The following is a 23,389-nucleotide window of genomic DNA, read 5'->3' on the forward strand; positions in this document are numbered from 1 at the left end:
CTTCCCCCACAAGCAAGAGCCATCACTTCTTTAACCAGCTTCAAAACAGAGTTGAAGACCATCCTGTTCAGAGAAGCATTCCCAGGCATTGCATAATTGTTGCTTGCTATTTGATGTTCTTTCGATGCCTGTTTTATCGAACCATTTCCTGTATTGCTATGTACTTTATATGTATTAGCCTATTAGCCCCACCACCTTTCCCTTCTCCTTTTATGTCATGTCTTTTTAGATTGTAAGCCTGAGGGCAGGGAACCGTCTAATTAAAAAGATTGTATGTACAGCGCTGTGTAAATTTACAGTGCTTTATAAATAAAGGTTAATAATAATACATTCTGCAAAACAATCCATTTCCTCATTGTGCAAGCATGTTGAATAAACACCTGTGAAGACTGCTGGCTTCCAAGTCAGCAGAGCACTGAATCTGATATGAGTGTCTGTCCAAACTTTAAAGTCTCTGATGCTGAAATTACATCTTGGACAGCTCTTTGAAAGTTGTAGTGGAGCCCACAGTGGATTCACTGCTCCATTGATAGGGAAACCAACAAGTGATGAAAACGTGAAAAAGAGAGTTTGCTAAAACAAACAAACAAACACTCCAGTCTCTAGCTTTTGAAGAGCATCATCTCTGGACAAAATTGCTTCTGCTGCACATGAGCCTTTCCCACACATCTGGGAATCTTAAAAAATCCTAAGCACCTGGATTTCATACATAGGAGGAACTGTTATATCAGTGCTCATTGTTATTATAATAAAAATCACAAGAAAAAAGATCCCATCACCTATCAATAAGGCACAGAATGGTGATCGTGGGGATCTTAGTGCCTTGACAGTAAGGAGCTTAGCACACAGCAAAATAAAGTGACTTATCACTTCTGAATTCAAGTCAAATTTGGGCTGCCCCCTGGTGTTATTTATCACATGACTTTCCCCCTAAAACCATCATCCAGGTACAGCCCAGCTTCAGTACTGGTCTCTGAACTTGCTTTGGCAGCCATTTTTCAAAGTTGGAAAGCTCCCGACTTTGAAAAATGGCAACTGAAGCGAGTTCAGGGACCAGTATTGGAGCTAGGCTGTACCCGGATGGCAGTTTTGGGAGCAAAAGTTATGCAATAACACCAAGGGGCAGACCAAATTTGGCTTGAATTTGGGAGCAGTAAGTTGCTTTATTTTGCTGCGTGCTAAGCCTCTAAGTTAGGAGGCTTTCATTGCTGCAGTGGGAGGAAGGGAATGCCAGTTGCCACTCTGACTGAAAACAGACAAAATGTACACTTGCCTATGCCGCTAACAGGATGCCAGCCAATGTGGGATTATATTCATCCCTTCCAAGCTCTTGCTTGTATGTTGATCAAACTTCTGTTTTGAAGAGGAAAAAAAATATTCCACCAGATCCCTGCTTAGTGTTTGTTAGGCCCAGCCTATTCTGTATAACTCTCTCAACCAAATCACAACAACAACAAAAATACTCCTAGATATTTGCATTATTTGACTGTCTTATTTTGATTCTGGTTCTGGTAGAGCTGGCATGTGTACCAATAGGAATGGGTGAAAAATTCATTTGATTGTTTTTTAAAACAAACCAGCCAACCAAGAACTTTACTAAACTCCCAAATTTCTTCATAACTGTGATAAAAGAAATCGAAAAAGAAAAATGTGAGAAAAGAAAAATCATGGATTCACTCACTCATTTCTTCGGATTTCAGTTTTGGAGAGGCTGCTTTTGAATTCCTGTGTATTCAGCCAAGATTGAATTAAAGTTGAATTAGGATTGCCACATCTCCCCACTCTACCCTTGTGTCTAGATGACATGCAGATACAACATAGTGCTTTCCATGCTGGGAATAAATGTAACCATCTGTCCTGTGAAGGGTGTAGAAAACCTCTCTCTTTCACTCTCTCTTTTAAAAACAATAATTTACCATACATGCACAAATATTTTTACTCACAGGATGGGAAGTACCTAAGATTTTAAAAGCTAAATGCAAAAGAAACTGAGAGATTCATTCATTCCTGTGTGTTTTGATGTCTGACTGAACTCTTATTCTGATTTCTGAATTGATATCTTGCTTTACTCCCAACAACTCTCAGCAAAGGTTTTCAGATTGTGGTTTAGAATTTGTTATGATTCTGAAAAGAAATTAAGAAATGTTCCCACTTTGGTTTAGTTTCAGACTTTGACTCCCTGGATGGTGTTTCTTTAAAGCTATAATTCATACAGCATGTTAGTAGTGTGCATGAGGTTCTGGACAATAATGTGAACAGTTAGGTTCCTCATGAGATTAAATGCTCTGGATGGCAGAACAGGTCATCAAGATATGAGAATTGTTAATGTTTTCACCAACATATGCCACATATATTCAGCAGGTGCAGTTTATATATACAGGGCATATCCTGCTGTGGATGGCCTTATTGAGCCAAGCCTATCTACAAAATAAAGATGCTGTTTATGGAATTTCTGTGCTTGTAATAATATCCAAGTTGCACACTTCCAAAGGGAAGTAATTGCTGATGCAATTTCCACTTGAGTGGCATAAGACCCACAAAGCTGCATTGATCAATCTTTTTGAAGTTGTAGAGCAAATTTATCAAAGTCAATGTGCAATGAAGGTTTTTCGGTCTGATTCCCTGGCATCTTCACAAGTGGTTGTTTGTTTTGAACTACACTGTATGAAAAGACAAGTACCATATGTACTGGGGAGGGCATTGAGCTAGCTAGCTCCTGACAGAGGTCTACTAGTGCAAAGGGCTGCTTCCTTTGAAACTGAGTATTAGTCCCTCCATTGCACCACTACTGGAAAAGAGATATGGCACGTTCATTTCCGAAATAGATCTGAAAATATGGTAGAATCCTATGTTTAAAATAACTTAGGTTTTGAGGAATCTGTGGGATTTTAATACCAATCACTTTTTGAAGTAGTGATTTGTGTGTTTGTGTCTTGCATTTTTGAACATAAGATTTCAAGATGGTATTGACCTCATATATATATATATATATATATATATATATATCCATTATTGTGAATAAGTATAAGTGATTAATGAATTAATATGGTTAATTTTTTGTGTGTGTGAATCACACAATCTGAATAATCTCCTTGGCTTTCAAAAATATTAAACAAGCAAGTGCCAGTTTCCACAAGGAAAAGGCGAAATATAAATAAATAAATAAATAAATATTATTATTATTATTACTGTTGTTGTTGTTTAAACAGAGGATCAGACATTTTGGTTTTTAAGAAGACACAAAGAAGTTAAGACTTGATGGAGGAAGAACAGAAGGTTCAATGACATTGGAATCTACCATATTAGTCCTTTGAGTTATAGCAAACAGAAAAATTACACATAAATCTCTGTACTTCAACTGAAGTGCTATTTGTGTTACTGAATGAAACAGTACTGAATACCCATTTCCTAAGTTATTTTAATTTCAAAAAAACTTTTCATATACATGCATATGGATTCACTTCTGAACAGTATTTCTAGTTTTATTCTTAGTGCTATTTGAGCTGATTATCACTGAGCCATTCCTATATCTTAGATGATAAAATGCAACTACTTGTTTTAATAAACCTGCATAAATAAGTAGCTGAATATCATCATCATATCTGAAGCACAGCAGTAATCAAAGATATGTTCTGCTAGCTTTACAAAAACACTTGAAAGAGAGGCCAGAAAAATTAGCAGCAGGGCACTCTGTCAACCAGCCGCAACCAGCAAAATGACAAAACTTGATTGTCGATATTATATCGAGCTCTGCTGACAGCTCTAGTAAAATCAACATGTGCAGCCTGTCTACTAAAAATCAGTCATCCCATTGATTTTTCCTTTCAAACAAGGGCATGAACAGATCCCAGTTTGAGCAGCCATTTTCCATGAAAGTTCTTACAAGGGGTCCACAAGGCCTTCCATTACTCCCACACTGCACATTTTAATATAGAAGGGATGCAATGATTCACACACCAATTCATTGCTATTATGATGAACTGTATATTTTGGGGGGAATAGTCTAAATCCATTTGCTACTCCCACCCCAAATAGACACATTGAATCAAGTGCTGAATGATATGCTAACACTTATGTAAATACCATTGACAGTGGTTGGGACTCTGGTCTAACTATTATGTTAATTATGTTAATGCTGCTCATTTTATTTTAAAGGGGGGGGGGGGAAACCAGAGGGCCCTGATCCATTGCTTTGTGCCTAAAATGAACTGATGTCCCACATTATTTCCTCAAAAACACACCTTCACCCAACAACAAATTGCCCTCTAAAGGTGGAAGAGGAGGGTATAGTCAGCTGTATGGCAAGTTCTACTATTGCCTGAGATAAGACAAAAGATGCCACCAGTCGCTGATTCCCCTTGCAAATTCCCCCTCTCTTTTGCCATTGCCACTATCGCACTCTTTCCCCTGACCACTGCCATCTGAATACTTCAGTCTTACAGGTTCTTCCTCAGGTAGGGGCACTGTGGATAAACAGTGATAAATTTGGAGAAGCAATTTGCCTGATGACTTACTCTGACAGAACGCAGTTGGATGGTTGCTTTGTCCAATGCTGGAAACTATCCTGCAACATTTGCTTCATTACTGAGACCATGGTCAGCACAAGAATGGTAACCCTGCCCTTGATGGGACGGGGCAAGTGACAGTTACAGGGACTCCCCTGTTGTTGTGGACATGTATGCAATCAGCCACCTCCATCATCTGCCACCTGAGGTGGGAGATTCAATTTGCCACATTTATGTACAGGGGAAACAAGAAAAGCATCTTTATCTGGATTTGAATTGTGGTGCTAGACTAGAGTCATGCATCTGCTTTTCTGTTAAAATAAGAGTGGCAGCATTAAGATTCCATTTTTCCTTGTTTGTATCCTAGCAGAGTTTACTGTTGACTGTTATTAAAGCTGCTACTAAACTTTTTCAAATTGTAATATTTAGAAACTGGATTATTGCAACAGAGATTACATGTTTGGATGATGCACTTATGTTGTATTTTCTTTTTCTTTACACTTATATGATGTCTGTCACTTTCACCGCTTATTAATAAATAAATTAATACAGCAGCTAAATGCTGGGAACACTATTAGTCCATACTGTACCTCTGAGAACCACGTAAGAAAATAGCTTCCCCATCCCCAACTAAAATAATACACATCATTTTAAGTATACTTCTGAGTTAAAACAGTGCAATTTTTCCCTTGTGGGTTCATCAAATTTTTGCTTAGCCAAGATGAAGCATTGATTTAAACATAGCTGATTTCCCCATTCTCTGACACAATGAAAACATTCATCCATCAAACAAACAAACAGAAAGAAACTTAATTGTTTTCTCCCATCTTTCTAATATGAATATATTTAACCCAAAAGAGACTTGCTTTAAATGAAAATCATTTTAGTTTTGCTGTAATGTTTCCTTTATATGGCCTGCTAGGAATGTTACATGTAACAATAAATTTCTAATGTGAGTCCAAATCACCGGTGATAACTTTCAAAGAATAGCTTGGAACTGTGACACTTTTTCCTATGCAAAAAAAGATTAAAATCTACCAAGGGAGCAACTTTGAAAGCTGGGTAGATTTAACCTGGTAAAGAGAAGGTTAAGCATTGGCAAGATAGCCATGTTTAAACATTTGAAAGGGTTTAATACTGAAGATGGAGCAAAGTTGTTGTTTTTTTGCTGCCCCAAAAGTAGGACTCAAAGCAATGGATTCAAACTACAGCAAAAGTGTTTCCACTTAAATATTAGGAAAATCCTACATTGTTTCTATCTGAATATGGAGAAATTTACAATCTTTGATGGACCCTTATTTAAAAAAATCAACTTGAAAGCAGTTGCACTTCATGGTTTCTGTGTCACTGAGTTGTCAGTCTACGCCCCGGAACACAGTTCTTGAAAGTTTGGATTAAATATCCATCCTAGGCTGCATCTGCACTGCAGAAATAATCTACGTTCATACCACTTTAATTGCCAAGGGTCAATGCTGTGAAATCCTGGGAGTTGTAGTTTGTTGTGGTACTAGAGCTCTCTGACAGAGAAAGAAAAATGTCTCACAAAACTGAATTTCCCACAATCCCATAGCATTGAGCCATGGCAGTTAAAGCAGTGTCAAACTGCTTTATTCCTGCAGTGTGGATGCAACCCTACTGACATGGAAACGACCAATTGTCATTGAATGAAAAAACCCCAAACATCCAGATATGCTAATCACACCAAAAAACACATGATTTCCACCGATTATCACACCAGTGATAAACAAAGTGCAATAACGTGTTTATGTTAGAGAAGTAAACTTAAGGAAATACTGTTTGTTGTTTATAAAGATTTCAAATAAAAATTTAATAAAAATATTTCTGTCCTGCCTAACTCCACTTATCAAGCTACCTATAATAATAGAAACCTGTCAAGAGCTGCAGAGGAATTTCTAATGTTGATTTCCTTTGACAATGGAAAAAAAACAAACTCTTGGTTCTGTGTACATAAAGTCCATGGGATTTGCATACCAGTTTTATTTATATTTAATTTTAATATTTTGCACTGCACTTTCAACAATGATTTAGAAATACAGGGATGACAGCTCAAATTAAGCCCCAACTTTTTCATGAAAATAATTTTGAATATAGATGTTTTTGTCCTGTCTTTTCCTGGACTATCACTGAGGTTGGAAATGAAAGTGCTGATAGCATTGTCTGATTATAGAAGGGATAATCTGCCAAGAGCTTCTCTTGCTTATCCACTGTTGATATTAATGACAACTAAACAAAAAAAGCATTGAGAGTTCTCTCATGCCAAGCCCATAAATGTCAATTGAGGTTGCAGAGAAAATGTCCCCCCCCCACTTCTCATGTGCATTTGGTTGACTCAACTCAACATGAATTTATTATGTTTATTTCCCTTTTCTAATTTATCTAAAGACATGATTCTTTGACAGCGTAGGTATGATTGAGGAATATGGGTTTTGTGTATTTTGATATGCTGTGATTGGATCACACAACCAGGAGTAATGCTGGAATCATGATTAAAATCTCCACTAAACCACTTTTTTCTAAAGGCTGCAGTGTCAAGCACATATATCCTTGAAAATATATATGTTGATAAAAATATGACTATTTTAGGGAATATTTAAATAGAATACTTGCAACAACATCATACTACACTGTTAGTGTCCCATCAGTCCACTCTAACTGATATGGCTGCCTCCTGTAGATTCCTAGGATTTACAGTTGAGGGATGGGCAATTAAAATTCACAGATGGAGAGCTTCTCGGGCCTCATTAAAGTACAAACCCCAGAATTTCAGAGGAGCCAGCCTCAGCAGTATATTAACAACACTATAACAGTGTAGTGTGATATTGTCCTTACATGTGAATGCTTATGTGGATTTTCCTTTTTAAAAAAGGGATATTACATTAATGTAGACAGGGGACAGGCTTATGGTTGAACATATGAGAAAAATGGCATGGACTCAACACAAACAGATCTTCCCATCCTTAGATCAGAACATTTTAGTTTAATCTCAGATAAAAAAATAATAATTCAGATTGAAGTTGTTGTCATTACACAATCACATGATCTAAACTAATCAAAAAGAACAGGAAGAGTTAAAGACAAATGCAAGGACACTTACTTGGAATATACAACATTATAATGGATAAAATTAAACTGAATTTCAAAATATTTTAGGTAAAAAATAGGGTCCCCCCCCAATTCACTTGCCTTCTCTATAGAATTTAATTTGTGTCTTGTGTCACAGGTTTTTCTCCTGTAAACTAAAAAAGCAATCAAAGAAGTGGTTCACTAGTATTCAAGAAGAGTATGGAGCAGTGAGGGAGAAAAGACAAAGCTGAAATGTTGTTTTCTGTGCAGAACATGCCCTTTCCTGCACATATAAAAAAACCACATGCACAGATTAAGTCATGAGTTGCAAAGGTGCTTGACTGTCTAAGAGTGCATCTACACTGTAGAAATAATGCAGTTTGTCACCACTTTAACTGCCATGGCTCCATCCTGTAGAATCCTGGGATCTGTAGCTTTATGAGGCATTAGCACTCTGGCAGAGAAGGCCTTGTAAACCTTGTAAAACTACAAATCTCTGGATTCCATAGCCTGGAGCTACAGCACTTAAAGTTGTGTCCAACTACATTATTTTATTTTAACCAAGGAGTCTCCTAAAAATAATATCTTGGCACTTGGGAAACCTACTTTCTGGACAATTTTTTGAATATTTAAAAAATATGATTCCCCCCCCCCTTACATTGGGATGGAGCAGGATTTCCATTGTAGTTGCTGTGTGAGAACACCGAGTTACCATTCTATGCACCATAGCTTTGATCCTGATTCATCAGTTATTATTATTTTAGAATATACATGAATGGATTAAGGCTTTTTTATTTTTTTCTATTATTTGATCTTTTCGGGAGAAAAAAGTGGCAAGAGGGAGGGCAAAGGCAGTGTCTTTAAGACAAAGAGTACAGACAATAAAGAAAAAAATACAGGATGAAGAGAAAGAGAGAAGATTGTATAGACAAGCAGAAACATTGACAGAACAAGGAATAAAGAGTCCAGCAAAGATGAAAGAGTTCAAGGTAAGGGCAGACAAGGCAAGAAGGCAAGACGACAGCAACCACAACTTTGAGGAAGAACACAGAAAAGAACTGATGTACAGTACTATAATCTACTTAGAAGATGTAGCGGCAGAGGCTGGGCAAAACATCCAATTTCCCACCTGCTTCTGTTTTGGGCCTTGATTCCTCAAGCTCTGAGAGCTCAGATTACTGTGCTGGCTACTCCCAGTGGGGAAAGTGAGGGATCTGCCCTCAAATCTGTATTGGTATGTGGATGAGGAAAAGAGGAACACAAGCTGAGAAGCATGAATGGGATTTCACCAAGAAGGCATCAGAGAGAGAGAGCGCTAAGACATTGGTCTCATTCCCACTGGGAGGTTAATTTGGTTACTTGATTAATTTAATAGTCAAAAGTGGGCATGTTATCTTCAACTATTTTGCCCTTGCATCCAGTGACTAAATAAACAAATAAACCCAATGAAAGAGAGGAAATATTTTTTGTGCAATTTTAGTACATCTCAAAATGTCTCAAGAAATAATTCCATAGAGAAATTCACATGAATTTTTTAATGTGCAAAACTCACTGTTTCCAGAAACACACATGCCCCTTTGTATAAAATGAGTAGTAGTCCATTAATAATTTTACAACCAGATTTGAACATATCAGGGTTTCTATTAGCATGGACAGAATGCCAGGAACATAAGCCTCACAGTGGCCAGGTAGGGAACCTGACATGGATATAAATGATTATTCTATTATTACTTCATTTTTAAAAATTAGATTCTAGGTGTGTTGAATGTGGGTGTATATTTTATTTTATTTTATTGTCTGTTGTGCAACAGCTTCGATTTCCCCCCTCTTTCCATGATCCATTAATTCAGGGCTGGTATAATCAGTTTGAATTCTAGTAGTGTAACCATACTTAAGCACCTTTAGGGTATTCATACATTAGAACTGCGCATTTAAGTCTGAGGACAGTTTGGCATACAATGCCTTGTGTTACTCAGCTCTCCCAGCAACAAATCCATTTACTGTGTTCTTTTTCTGAAATCTTTCATAACAGTTTAATCAAAAGGGAGTGGAGGTCTGAAGGCTGTCTAGACAAAATGTCATCGGCCTCGATGGTTTACTTCTGACATCTTTAGGAAAGAATGTTTCTATAACGTGCAATTAGAAGTAACCCCTGTGACTAGATTCATTATCATATGAAATCATATACAGAACTTTCACTCAAGCTAACCAAGAATTATATGCACATAACAAGTACAATTCCTGTTTTATGGGAAAGTTTTCTGATTTAACAATGTTATATTTGGAGGAGAATGTACACAAATTGGGTAGGCAATAGAAATGGAACAGATTTCATCAGTTTTTCAAAGTCTGTCCAGACTTATAAGTGGATATGCACTCATGGAATTCTGGTTTGGAAATCCCCTCCGACAACTCTTGAAGTCAAACTGCATATAAGTTTGTACAATATCACACATGATAGCCTCCTCATTAAAATGGCAACTTAGGAGGTATGCTGTTTAAATGACACACACATATGAAGAGGCTAGAAGCTGCGCCAAAGCTGTGCTCCAGTCCTTATAGAACTGGAGCATGGCTTTGGCATGGCTTCCAGCCACTTAGGAGGCATGCAACATTTAAACAGCATACTTCCAAAGTGTCCTGAAGCAGCTTTATTTTGGCCTGTCTGTTCAGGCCCTTAGATACTGACTCCCCAAAAATCCTCCATTGAAACTTTGACTCAAAACACAAAGAATCCAGTGACTATATGGTTGATGTTAGTGGATCCAGGAAGAAAATGTGTCCCTGCCCTTCCTTCTGCACCGTGTTTCTTCTTGTTGTGTACCTTCAAGTAGTTTCTGAACCTATCACAAGTTTTTCTGAGGCTGAGAGTATGTGACTCATCCAAGATTACCCAGTGTGTTTTCTTGGCAGAGAAGGGAATTGAACCCTGGTCTCCAATCATAGCCCAGTGCTCAAACCACTACACCATGTTGGCTCTCAATTCCACCCCATCCCCTAGGTATCCTGAAATTCTGCTTTGGAGGGCTGGAAACCCTCCAGGTACAATGATGACAGAATGTTAGATTTAAGTTTGAGTGTTACAGAACCACACTTGTAAGACTGGCAGTTGAAAATTAAGGGCAGTCAAGGATGCCTATCACCATCATGGTCCAATAGAGGAGAGAAAGCACTTCATCCTGCCATTACAAGATGAGTTCTACCACTCATGCTGGGCTTGTAGGTAGTTGGTGCTGTCCACCAGCCTTATGAAACCAGTATAATATATACTGTGGATATCAATAATATAATATTCTGAATACATCTTTCACATTAGATATATTTTAAAACTCTAGTCCAAACTGGGCCTTGCTGTGGTGTTTTCAATTTACTGATCATGCTGTAGCATAAATTATCTTTAAAACAGAAATTAGAAGTAGTTATTTCTCCAAATATCCAGATATTCATGTAACATAATGTGAATGAAGGCTGGCCTTGCATTTCCAACCGTTGGGCTCCTGTCACTCATATTGCCCCTTTATCCTTAAGATCCAGGAAGGGATCAAGGATAAAATGGCAAGGTAAGTGGCAGGACTTTTCTATGCTGGACAGTGGGTTCAGTGTGATAAAGTGTGTCCAGTTTTCCCTCTCAGAGTTTAAATGAAACACGTAAACACAGTTGTAGAAAGTAAAACAAATAAAGGTTGATGATATAAAAAATAGATTAAATGTGAACTCCCTGAACTCTTTCCTAGATCACACCTCCCCAAACCCTATTCAGACATTCACCCAGTCTCTGACCAACCTAATTTTGTTGGTTATTTAAAATTACACAAGGTTGTGTTTAGATTATCTATGGGATTACCTTTTCCCATATAATCCACCTGGTACATTCAGATCTTCTATAGGACATTTACTTCAGTTAGCCAGGACTGTTAGCCCAGCACTTGTCTCCCAAATAACATTTTCTTCAGCCACCCCCAGACTATGGAATGACTTGAATATGATCTCTGAGTTTAAAACAGCACTAAAACCCACCCTCTTCCAATAGGCCCACTGTGATGCTTTTAAACTAGGTTTTAAAGTATGAATTTACTGTTATTAATAGTATTAATATGTATATGTTGTTGTTATTATTTCAGCTTTTCCTGTCTCTCCCCTGTGTCCACATAGGCCTGGTTTCATAACTTTCCTTGAGCTGTGATTGACCTGGCTTGTCCAGCTTCTCTCTTCACTCATATATATTGTAACTTTTTTTTAATAATTTCAAATTTAAATAGCTGGATTTTTATTTTAAAAAATAGTGTGCTGTTCATTTGAATGGTTTAAGATTCTTCAGCACAATTATAATTTTATTTCTTCTTTTTTTTTCCTCTTTGCAGCGCTGGATGAAGAGCCAACATCAACAGGTAAGATAATCAGTATATATTCAACAATGCAATTCTAATGCAAATATCTGCTGCTAGTGCCTCATTCCCACTTACAAAAAAATTGGTTTGTGACCCGAATCAATGGATCAATTCGACAGCGGAGTGGTTCACACTACATTTGCCCTGATTGCATTTTTCCCTTTAAAATAAATGTAGTTCACATTAATGAATGAATCGATTCAAAATGGACTCACTCCAGCCAGTCAAAGGGCAAATTTAAATTGATTCCGATCTGCATCTGGTTCACATTTGCGTAGAATCGATTTATCCAAAAGATGTGGAAAAAATCAGCATAAAAAAGATATGGGTTAAATGGGTCTGAGGGCAGGGAACTGTCATTATTATTATTACTATTATTATTATTATTATTATTATTATTATTATTATTATTATTATTATTATTATTTGGTAAGCTGGTCTGATAGCCTTTAGGGCTGAAGGGTGGGGTATAAATACCATAAATAAATAAATAAATAAATAAAGCCCCCCTCTCCAAATTGCTTCAACAATTTGGTTCAAGTGGGAACCAGGGTCATTTGAACCGGTTCAAACTGATTTGCGATCTGGTTTAAAAGGTAGTGGGTATCAGGCAAGTTGCTCTGCTATCTGAGTTTAGGCAACAGAAGAGGTTTAAAAAAGAGAGAGAAAAGGAGTGGAGTAAGAGAGGAGCTGAGCTATTCCAGCTCCATAACTTCTTCAGTCTAAGGGATTTAGGGGCTGTACAGACTGCCCCTAAGGGACGGCCTGCAGTCGCCTCTTTCTTTGCCAAATTGGGGGCCCAGTAACTACACGCCGCAGCCCCTACCTGGCCATTCTGCAGCACAAAAAGGATCTGCACCATGGAAAGGGCACTGTAGCCACTGGCACCATAGTTTTTTGGCAATCCTTTGGTGCTGCATCACCTGGATGTAGTGCCAGAGGAGCACTGTAATGCCGCCTTCCATGTGGTGCAGCATACGGTGTCACACCAGCATGGAGCCGGAGTTGGGGCGTGCATCGTGCAGACACCACATCCCCAGGTCTCTCCAGTTTTCTGTTTTCAGTGTGTTCCATGACCAGGAGAATGTTGCAGATATAATGTTCTAGCACTTGTCCTTTCTTGTTCTTGTGTGCTTTCAAGTCATTTCTGACTTATGACTAACCCATGGGGTTTTCTTGGTAGAATTTGTTCAGAAAGGGGTTGTCCTTACATTTCTTAGAGGCTGAGAGTGTGCAACTTACCGAAGGTCACCCAGTGGGTTTCCATGGCCAAGTGGGGATTCAAACCCTGGTTTCACAGTTTCTCAGTTCAACACTGAAACCATTACACCATAGGATGCTGTATCCATTTCATTATGTGTACGCTGTTATCTTATGGTGTTATCCATGTGTTTTAGAGGGGTTACCTTGGTAACTGACTGCCACTGTTGAGGATGCAGAAAAAATCATGACTATCAAGGGGAAACATTTTCAAATATTTTGAGAGAAAGAAAAAGCTCAATTGTCTTCTGTGGTATGATATGATAATATGGTACCTGGCTTACGGCAAGGATGAAGGTGGAAAGATTGTAACAGCTAAAGTCCATTAGTAGGATGCAGAAATCATGATTGAAGTCATTATACTGTTGACTCTATATTGGAAATAACTCACCACAATGGTCTGTGATGGGTTCATATGTGAATTTGTCATACACTCAGTGTACTTACAACTGTTCTTTTGAAGGAGGAAAGAAATAAACAGTTCAGCTGAGCGTTACTTCGTCTGGCCTCACATTGCTTGCTCCACAAAGCAGCAACTCACCAAAAATATTTGTTACTTTAGATTCTTTCAGCTAGAGGCACTAAAGGATGAAGCAGGGACATTCTTCATTCAAAACATGTGTTCCACCACTGAGCTGTGACCCATCTGTAATCCCTGAGAGTCGAGATTCATCACTGCTCACATTTATATCTTTCCCTTTCTCCAAGGATGGAAGAGCTGCATATATGCCCCCTCCTTAATCTCATCCTCACAACAGCCCCATCAGGCAAGTTGTTTAATGTCATGTGACTGCCTAAAGCTTGTGTGGCCCTTAAAGATTTGAATTTATATTCCCTATGCTTGGTGATACAACCTGAGCTGGATTTAATATAATTTCTGTCCTGCTGTTCTTCACAGGAGTCCATGCCTATGTATGTGTGCTCGCATACATGTGCTTGCACTTGCTTTTATGTAAGAAATTACCGCTAGAAACTACTTAACTGTATTTTCAAGCCTACCACTCATGCTGAGCAGGAAAAAGAACTCTTCCAATAATTAATGTATGAAAGGCTCTTTCATCATTTGTCTATTGATCATCAGTTTCTTAATGAAATAAGTAAAGTAAAAGGTAAATGAAAGGCACAAGCTAATAAAGCACAGGTGCTCTTTCTTTCATATCACAAAGAGAAAGAAATGAAGATAAATTATCCAATTATGAATTGCATGATGACACTGAAATATGTTTCCTTCAACCAAGCTTTTATTTTAGATGATGTAAACAGATTTATCAGTATCAAGCTACACAAGCAATTTCTCACATGAGTAATCCCCTTATATGCAATAGGATTGTTTCCATGAATTTCAGCTCTCCCAGTGAGAACATTTAACATCAAAATATAAGGACAAGCCTTACTTTGAGCTTGGGATTTACCTTAGGTCTGTGCTTTCTTGTATAAGGGTATTGCTTACAGTTGCAGAAGTAATATAGCCAGATGATAGATCAGTAAGAAACTTTCCTCCTTGCTACTAATTTGGTGGCAAAAGCAGTAGGCCTATGTTTGCAGGGCAGCATCCTGGGCAGGACAAGAAGAAGCATAGCCTCAGATAATTTAATCTGTGTATCACCTATTAGCTCCTTCCAATACCAGCCACAGTGGACCTTACCAAGGTGGCTCCACATGCCCCTGGCTGGAATTAAGACAACTGAGAGAATAGAAAGGGGGCATAATGATGGGTAGAAAGGTAGGGGGCATGGATTCACTTAGTCCCCTCACCATCTACTTTGTGCCCAGCATTGAATGGGGGCTGAGTTTAGTTCCAGTTCCAGTCCAAATAACTTTCTTCCTAGAGAAGCAGTTTACTTGAGGCTACTGGGAAGGGCAAAAATTTGCCCCCTCCTGTCCTTAGCCCAGTGTGGAGTAAATTGAGTGCAAACTACTTTTGCACTTGGAACTCACAGGCAATTGAAATAAGCTGACGACAAAGAGCAGAAACAGGAGAAGGAGAGAGAAACTGAGATGTTTAAAAAGAAACTGAAAAAGTGGGATTACAGTGGATTAATCAAGACTGTCCATGTCAAAATGATACAGTTGCAGGGTATATTACAGCCCTGGCAGGCTTTTGGAAGTATGATTTTCCATTTAATAAATCCCTTTTGCAGATTGGAAATGTCTGAGATCCAGGAAGGATATTCAAAGACTCCTTAACTCTAGACTTTTCTCTAAAAACTAACTCTAGTTGTGTCAGATTGCTCTAATCTAGTGTCATCTAGTGTTCTTGCACTGGATTGCGGGTGGTTGATCTATGTTAATTTATTAGTATATTATGCTATCCATCATGTTCTTCTCCCAAATCACTTTAGCTCCAAAGTTATAGAACTTGTGATTGACTCCATAGACAGCTGTAAGTAATGAAAGGGCCAAACAATTCCATTTGTTATGGGCAAGAAATGCAATAAACAAACAAACCCTTAGCTCTGCTTATCAAAATGAATGCAAAACTAGTTGCACAGAATCACTGCTTTACATCTGTTAAATGTTTTTCTGTTATGTCTAAAATACCTTATTTGCAGGCCTCCAAAGGGCATGGCATTAGCTCCAGTATTTAAAATGTATTGTCAGAATGTTACTATATGAAAATAAAATAAAATTAGCAATCAAATCTTGATAGAGTTTATTCTATTTGTATGTTTTTTCTTCAAAGCAATTACTGCAGGGGCTCCCCCCTCCCCTCATCCTCTACATAAATCACAACCATTCTTTACCAAAATGTTAATTTAGCCTACAAATTGACACCAATAATACTAGATATTTGAATTTTTTCAAAATGTTTATGTCTTCTATTTCTTTTTGCTTTAAGATATGACCGTATGTTATTGTTTTGAAAGTAAGAGATTGAAATGCCTTTTAGAATACTTTTGATATTTATTTGCCAGATTGTACAGCTGTTAAAAACCTTTGAGTTTTCATAGAGCAAATGATCTCTTTCCATAATAATTGCATGGAGAATGAACTAGTTTAATTGTTGAACAAAAATGCCCATTTTCTTTTAAGAGTTTGTAATAATGATGAATATAAAATGATAATCCATAGTCAGAGGTGGCTGGCAAGGCTCTTGCTTGTCTTCCTAAATTGCCAGAACCAGAATCATAAATTGCCTGGCACTTGAAATTTAACTTCTTGGCAGTTTTAATTAGTACAAAATCTAGCAGTTTGAAAGTTTCAGTCATCTACTTCATACTCCAAACTAGAGATTATCAATTTCTGTTTTCTTGGGAGAGACTGCTTTTCAGACATTCTCCACTACTACTATTATTGCATTACAGAAAGAGATTCTGCATATGAAAAAAGAGGGAGAAATCCCCTTCTGCAGCTCCATTCATACCCTAACCTCCCTACTTCTACTCCAAAAATAATCCAGAGGGCCCAGAATCTCTCCAGACCATATTTTGGAATTGTAGAATTCTAAATAGGTCTTACATTAAAATTAAGCCTGAACTTTCACTAGAAGCAAACCTGACTTGAATCATACTTGGTGAATGAAAAACCAAGTGTCATCCAAGATTTGATTCTTCATGGGCATGCTGACCTGACCTGTATTATAGAGACCTGGCTGGATGAAGATGGTGGGGGCAATCTTTCTCAGCTATGTCCACCATGTTTTTCTGTGTAGCAGCATATGAGATCTAGGGAATAAGTGGGTGTTTCTGAAGTGTTCTATCATGATTCCATACTCCTGACCAGGTGCCCTCTCCCACAGTCTGTATGGTTTGAGTGTATATACCTAAAGATAGATAGCTAGGACAGAATAGAAATTGTGGTGGTGTACCACCCACCCTGCTGCTCAGTAATCATCCTTCTGAGATAGCCATGTGGTCTCACGGTTGGCGTTTGAGTCCTTGCACCTGGTAGTGATGGTGGACTACTTCCATGTCAGGAGTGGCTTGGGTTTCATGGCCTTCATGACAATGATGGGTCTGTCCCAAGTGGTATCAGGCCATACTCACGCTGCTGGGCATACAATGGACTTTGTTTTCTGTGCTTGGTGGGGTGATTGTGACCTTGGAGGGAGAACATTTCTACAGTTCCGTTGTCTTGAAGAAATCATTACATGGTCAGGTTTAGATTCATTTGGATCTGGAACCTGTGAAGGGTGGGGTGTGTTATTTGAATGAGGGGTGGGGAGAGGGCTGATTAGGATGGTCTGACACAGGAGGTTGATGGATCCAGATGCACTCCTAATGATCTTGGGGATTTTCCTGTCACCTTCAGCAGGCAATTTTGTTGAAACTCTGTCCGAACTCTGGAATGGGGAAACAGCCAAGGTCATGGACACAATCACTCCTGAGCATACTCTCTTATTGAGTGGAGCTAAACCATCCCCCTGATTTTCCAAGGAGTTGGTGGTGATGAAGTGAGTGAGATGGACACCAGGAATGTTTTAAGGCCAGTGTGGGCAGCAAAGAAATTATTTCTTGCTGCCACGATTGTATCTGCAAGAAGATATCCAGCAGAGTTGTATCAAGTGGTCAGAGGCCTATTACACACCTGTCCTCAAGTAGAAAATTCAGAGCACTCAACAACCTGATGCGAAGAATTTGCATGGCACTTTACCGATAAAGTCACTTACATCCATAGTTTTTTGTGGGTTTTTCACGCTATGTGGCCATGTTCAATTCACTTACATCCGTTCCAACCTTTATATTGTAATTGATACAGTTCTACTGGGTGTGATCTTGGCTCCTGTGTGTCCAGTGCAATTCAGTACTTTTCCATTTGTGAATCCTAAGGATGTGGACAGGATCCCTAAAGAAGTGCGAGGCACCACATTTGTGCTAGACCCTTGCTCTTCCTGGCTTATCAAATGGGCCAGATGGGGACTGGCTTGGTGAGTAAAGGGAGTAGTTAATGCCTCCTTACTGCAAGGCGGTATTCCAACTTGTCTAAAGGAGGCAATTGTGAAGCCTTTGTTGAAAAAGCCATCCCTGAATCCCTTTATATGAAAATGAATAATTATATCCAAAGTACAACCTATCATTTTTGGCCAAGGTATTGGAGTGTGTAGTGTCCTCCCAACTCCAGGTTTTTCTGGAGGATATGGATTATCTACATCCATTTCAATCTATTTTCAGACCTGGTCATGAAATGGAGAGAGATTTGTTCACCTTGGTGGATGACATACTCAGGGAAGTGGACAGGGGAGTGTGTCCCTGTTGGTTTTGCTGAATTTTATAACAGCCCATGGTATCCTTCTGGGCCATTTTGCTAGGATGGGATAGAGTTTTACAGTGGCTAAATTCCTTCCTGGAGGAGAGAACCCAGAAGGTTGTGCTGGGAAGGTGTGGTTTGATCCCCTGAGCATTGACATATGAGTCCCTTAGGGCTTTGTCCCACATGTTCATATAACTTTGGTGCTTTACAGACCGCCCATTTGGGGCAGCCTGTACGTGCTCCTTTCCCCACCGGATCAGGGCCTCAGCTGCTACAGCGGCAGCCTCTGAGGCCCCAATCTGCCGCTTTCCAGGCTGTGGGGAAGCGGCAAAAGGAGAAACAGAAAGGGAACAGAAAGAAAATGAAGAGGAAGAATATCAATTCCTCAAATGTAAGTGTGTTTAAAAGCAACTTTGGCCAGCCTCATCTTCCTTGTGGGATAAGTTTGCCAGAACACCAATTACAGTTCAACTGGTTAGCACTGCTTGCTGTTTTGGCCAAAGGATGGAGCCAGACTACTCTTTTCCTTTTGCAGTAAGGTGGGCTTGATCTCCCTAGAGCTTGAAAGCAACATGGGACAATAGTAATGGCTTCACATATAATATGTTATTTTGGGATATAATGAAAGTGACATAACAGCAATGTTAGATTCTCCTTCAATGAGCACAGCATAAAAGTTCCCCATGTGGGACTACACTACTGCTGTTGCTTCACCACACTCAAGACTTACTTTTTCATTGTGATACCCCACATCTATAGCTATTCAGTGGCTGATGGAGAGCTGGGAGGATTCAGCATTTGTGTAGTTGATGGAGTACTTCCAGACACATTATGTGTCTTTTATTCTATCTTCTCCCTCTTCTCTTCTCTTCTCTTCTCTTCTTTTTTTCCCTTCTTTCTAGCTGCATATTCCACTGTGCTAAATTTAGCACTGTATATTTTAAGAAAATAGAAGTGAAGTTCTGTAGTTGGAGATTTAATGAACATCGGTGCTTGGAGGAAATAGGACTAGTGTAATAAAAATAACATTGGGAGCCAGGTGGCAGAGTAAGTTAGTGTATAAGCCTCTCACCTCTGAAAGCTGCAAATCTTACTTACGTAGGACAGGAAGACAAATTAATTGGCGTTTTCAATAGCTTATTCCTTAGGCAATTGTTGCAATGGGTTTTGGAAAAAGACTATGCTATTTTCATTGCTTTTCAGGATTAAAACAGAAGAATAAGGAAATTTCAAATAATTTAACCTTCCAGTAACTATCTAGAATAGATTGTAAAACACTGTTTTCAGTTTATATACAGAAAGTAATTAGACTTTTATTTCCAAATACAAATAATGTTTTATAAATGTCTCTTTTTGTTTCTAGTTCTATAGATAGAATGATGCATTAAGCTCATGGCTAATGGAGATGTGTCCAAATTGGATTCTCCATGTTTTTCCTAGGAGCAAGTTCTGTTACAGATTTTGTGTTGAGCTTTGGGTTCAACGGAGATTAAAGTTTACATCTGCCAAACTATAAAGAATATTATTACTTCCTTAAATATTTGTTATGGTGGGGAAAAATTAAAAAATTAAGCATATCCCTGCTCATGTGATTCCCTCTTTTAGAAATTTTGCTGTCTTCCCAAAAATTTGTGCTAATTTCCTAAATGAATTTCAGGTACACATATCCCTCTGAGAAAAACTCACCTAGCATCTTCTCAATTTTTCCTCCATAATCCAATATATAGTCCAAATGCACTGATTATTTTAAAAAAGAAAGAAAGAAAGAAAAGAAAAGCAATGGCCAACACAGCCACCCCTGCATATTTTCTGGATTATGAGATACCATATTATAACTGCAACAGGGGAACCCTAAAGGACAAGCCAGTGGACTGAGACATTCAACCAAGATAAAATATTTTTTTCTTCTGAAATTTGGACTGGATTACCATGTTTTACCTCTACACCTACAAAATTACTCCTGATGCAAAAACATGGAGGCTTCTTGAAAGATCCCTTTTCCTCTGCCTACAAGAGGCCTTCACAGGAATGGAGACATATTGGATTGCAAGAGAAGAGTCGTGTTGATATAAAAATAGACTTTAAATTTCCTGAACTTTGAAAAACTCCCAGTTCCCACATGGCCAGAAGGAGGAGCAGCCAGCCTGCAAAATTTACCATTTACCATCCTCATACCATCTTAACTAAGAACAGAAATGCAGGCATCTTACTAACATCTCCAGTTTTTCTCCTGTTTGGTTTGTAACATCTTTCCTGAAGAAGAAGCCAGTGGAGGTGCAAAAGCTTGCAACAAGTATATTTTGCATTTTGGTTGGCCAAAAAATAGGTATCACTGTTTGGTGGATTTTTGTTTGAAAACAAAAGTAAGTCGGCCTTATGTCTTGAAATTATTTTACCTTGCCTTTCTTCAGATTGGAAGACGTGAATGAGGCCCCCTTTCATGACAGCCATGTGATCCTTATGTTCAATGTTTTTTCCTCAGCTGTTTTGGAAAATATTTATGCTCTATAGAGAATGTCTTAAATCCAATTATTAGTCCCAACTAGAGCACATTCAATGAATAAATGAAAACTTGGCAAATCAATATCCATGCAAGCTCCTTTGATTTAATGGACCTACTCTATTTTAATAATCAGAAGAACATGAAGCAAAATGCATTTGTTTCCCTTTCAGAGATCAGAAGCACTTCTACAGCCTTGACTCTTTAATAATAATGGGGTGCTTAAAGAACTAGAGACATTTACCTGGAAAATCCCCCACACCTTGGATATACGATTGGGAAGTAGGTAGGAAGAAAACAGGAAAAGTGAAAGTTCTTGCTGATACCTAAGAAACTCAACCTATTGAGAACTTCTCTCACCCAGAAAACAACAACAACAATTCACTCAGCATGTTTTATTACAGGCCTATGGCAGGTTCTTTGTGCTCAGTATGAACTGGGTAGGCTCTCTTCCATAGAACCAGTGATGAAAAACAACAGGCCTCATCTAATAATATTTTATCAGACGTGGGGAACTTTTTGCTCTCCTGATGCAATCTCTCATAATCATTAGCATTAGCATGCTACATTGGTCTTCTGAAGGTCAGAATATTTCCCACTCCTTTACTCGACTAGAGCATCCAATATAGAAAACATGCAGGGGTAGTTGTGTTGGCCATTTAACAAATACAAACAAAACTCCATACAAAAATCCATCATCCTATATATTCACTTAGAAGATGTGAACAACGGCCCATTCCGCTCAGGCAAAAAGTACGTACTAGGTACGTACTAGGGTTACGAAAGGGTGTCCCTTCCGGACGCCCTAACCCTAGTATGTACCTAGTATGTACAAAATGGCGGTGCCTTATACACGTGGGCACCGCCATTTTGAAGTTGCGGACACTTAGCGCCCACACGTCGCAGCTCACTTATGACACCACAAGTGCGCCAGTGGTGCCTTGTGGCGTCATAAGTGCGCTGCCAAAAGAAGCATCTTTTGGGGGCTTTATTTTCGGCCGTCAGGAAGCCTCGCCGTTTGGTGGCTGAGGCTTCCCGGTGGCAGAAACGGAGGCTCCGGCAGACCGCCCTTTTTGGACGGTCTGTAAAGCACCATAATATCCTTTTAACTTCAAAATATCTGCCTTTTTTGTGTTGATCTTTTAGATTGAGGTGATGGAGTAGGCATGCTGTCCAAAATACTAGATATTTCTTATCCTGAAGAAATGGCATTCCCATGGTGCCAGCCTTCCATATCTCAGTCAAATTATCTGCCTTTAAAATTTATAGAGATATTTACACATACACCTGTGGAAAGAACTGCATTACTTGTGATGTGTATGTAATGAAAAAAGTGCAAATGAAAAAGAAGGGGATGGAAGCATATTTTTGTGTATAGGTGGTTTTGTATTGATGTGCCTTGTGGAAAAATGTGCATTATTTTGCATATTGTTTTCCATAGAAAATCTGCTAGCATGCCGGGCCGGGGGGGGGGGGCAGAAAGAGCACTCTGTAGATGATGGAGTGGATGGGCACACCTGATGTACTGGAATATACATGGAATAGATTTTCTTTAATTCAATTCATGCTACTGTAGAGGGGGGCATATGACCTTTAATAGCAAAAGCAGAAAGTATTGGACTAATTCAGAGCTTAAAAACCATGCTTTAAACTTTGCATTGCCTTTTTTTTTCCACTGAAGAATTTCAGGAGTGGGGCGTGATCAAGCCTTTCCTCTTATAGCAAAACCTTTATGCAGATTATGAGAAATTATTATTTGTACTAAAAGAAATCAGGGTGCCACAGCATCTGACTGACTGTCCTGATAAATAATGTATTCACTGGACAAGAGTTCACTGTCAGGACACAACAGGGAGAAACAGAATGATTTCCCATTGTCAAAGGGACTAGACAAGCTGCATTTTAACACCTGTTTATATGGAAAGCATATCAAACAGAAAGCAAGAGTAGACTCAAAGGAAGAAGGTGAAAAAAAGATCTGAAATCATCCATGCCATTTTACTTCTCTGTTTGGCGGTGAAAGTTGGACAGTGAAGAATTAAATGAAAGAAACCACTATCCTCAGTTTTGAAGACCTGAGTAAAGCAGTTGATGATTGGACCTCTTGGAGATCTGCCATTCATAGGGTCACCAAGTAAACTAGGTGGCAAGAACAACAACAAAATTTCTTAGACCTATAGCCCAAAATGTAACTTTCCCAAGTTCTGGGAATAAGAGAGCTTCCTGTGCTATGGATAATTTGCAGTGCCTTATTTTAGAAAGTAAGGAAATGAAATCAGATATCCAAATGTCCTTCAAACTTCCTGTGAATGTTTCTGGAAATTGGATAGAAACTGAACCGTTCTCTGCTCTGGGCTGGGTGATTATTTCTGTGTATCACTCTAATGGCAATGAGCATGGTTTCCAGAGATTGCTTTAGGTTTCCAGTGAAAAATGAACTAGTAAAATGGGGAGATAGAAAT

The 23,389-nt window shown here is 38.7% G+C and overlaps 1 protein-coding gene across 1 annotated transcript in view; it reads left to right on the plus strand.

The window, feature by feature from the left end:
- EDIL3 (EGF like repeats and discoidin domains 3) overlaps window positions 1–23,389 on the plus strand; it is a 361,850-nt gene that overhangs the window by 131,468 nt on the left and 206,993 nt on the right. The window contains exon 3 of the mRNA XM_042449742.1: window positions 11,951–11,977. Coding sequence (XP_042305676.1) covers window positions 11,951–11,977 — 27 coding nt within the window. The remainder of the gene's footprint in view (window positions 1–11,950; window positions 11,978–23,389) is intronic.

Source organism: Sceloporus undulatus, chromosome 2 (assembly GCF_019175285.1).
Source record: "Sceloporus undulatus isolate JIND9_A2432 ecotype Alabama chromosome 2, SceUnd_v1.1, whole genome shotgun sequence".
NCBI classification, from domain to species: domain Eukaryota; kingdom Metazoa; phylum Chordata; class Lepidosauria; order Squamata; family Phrynosomatidae; genus Sceloporus; species Sceloporus undulatus.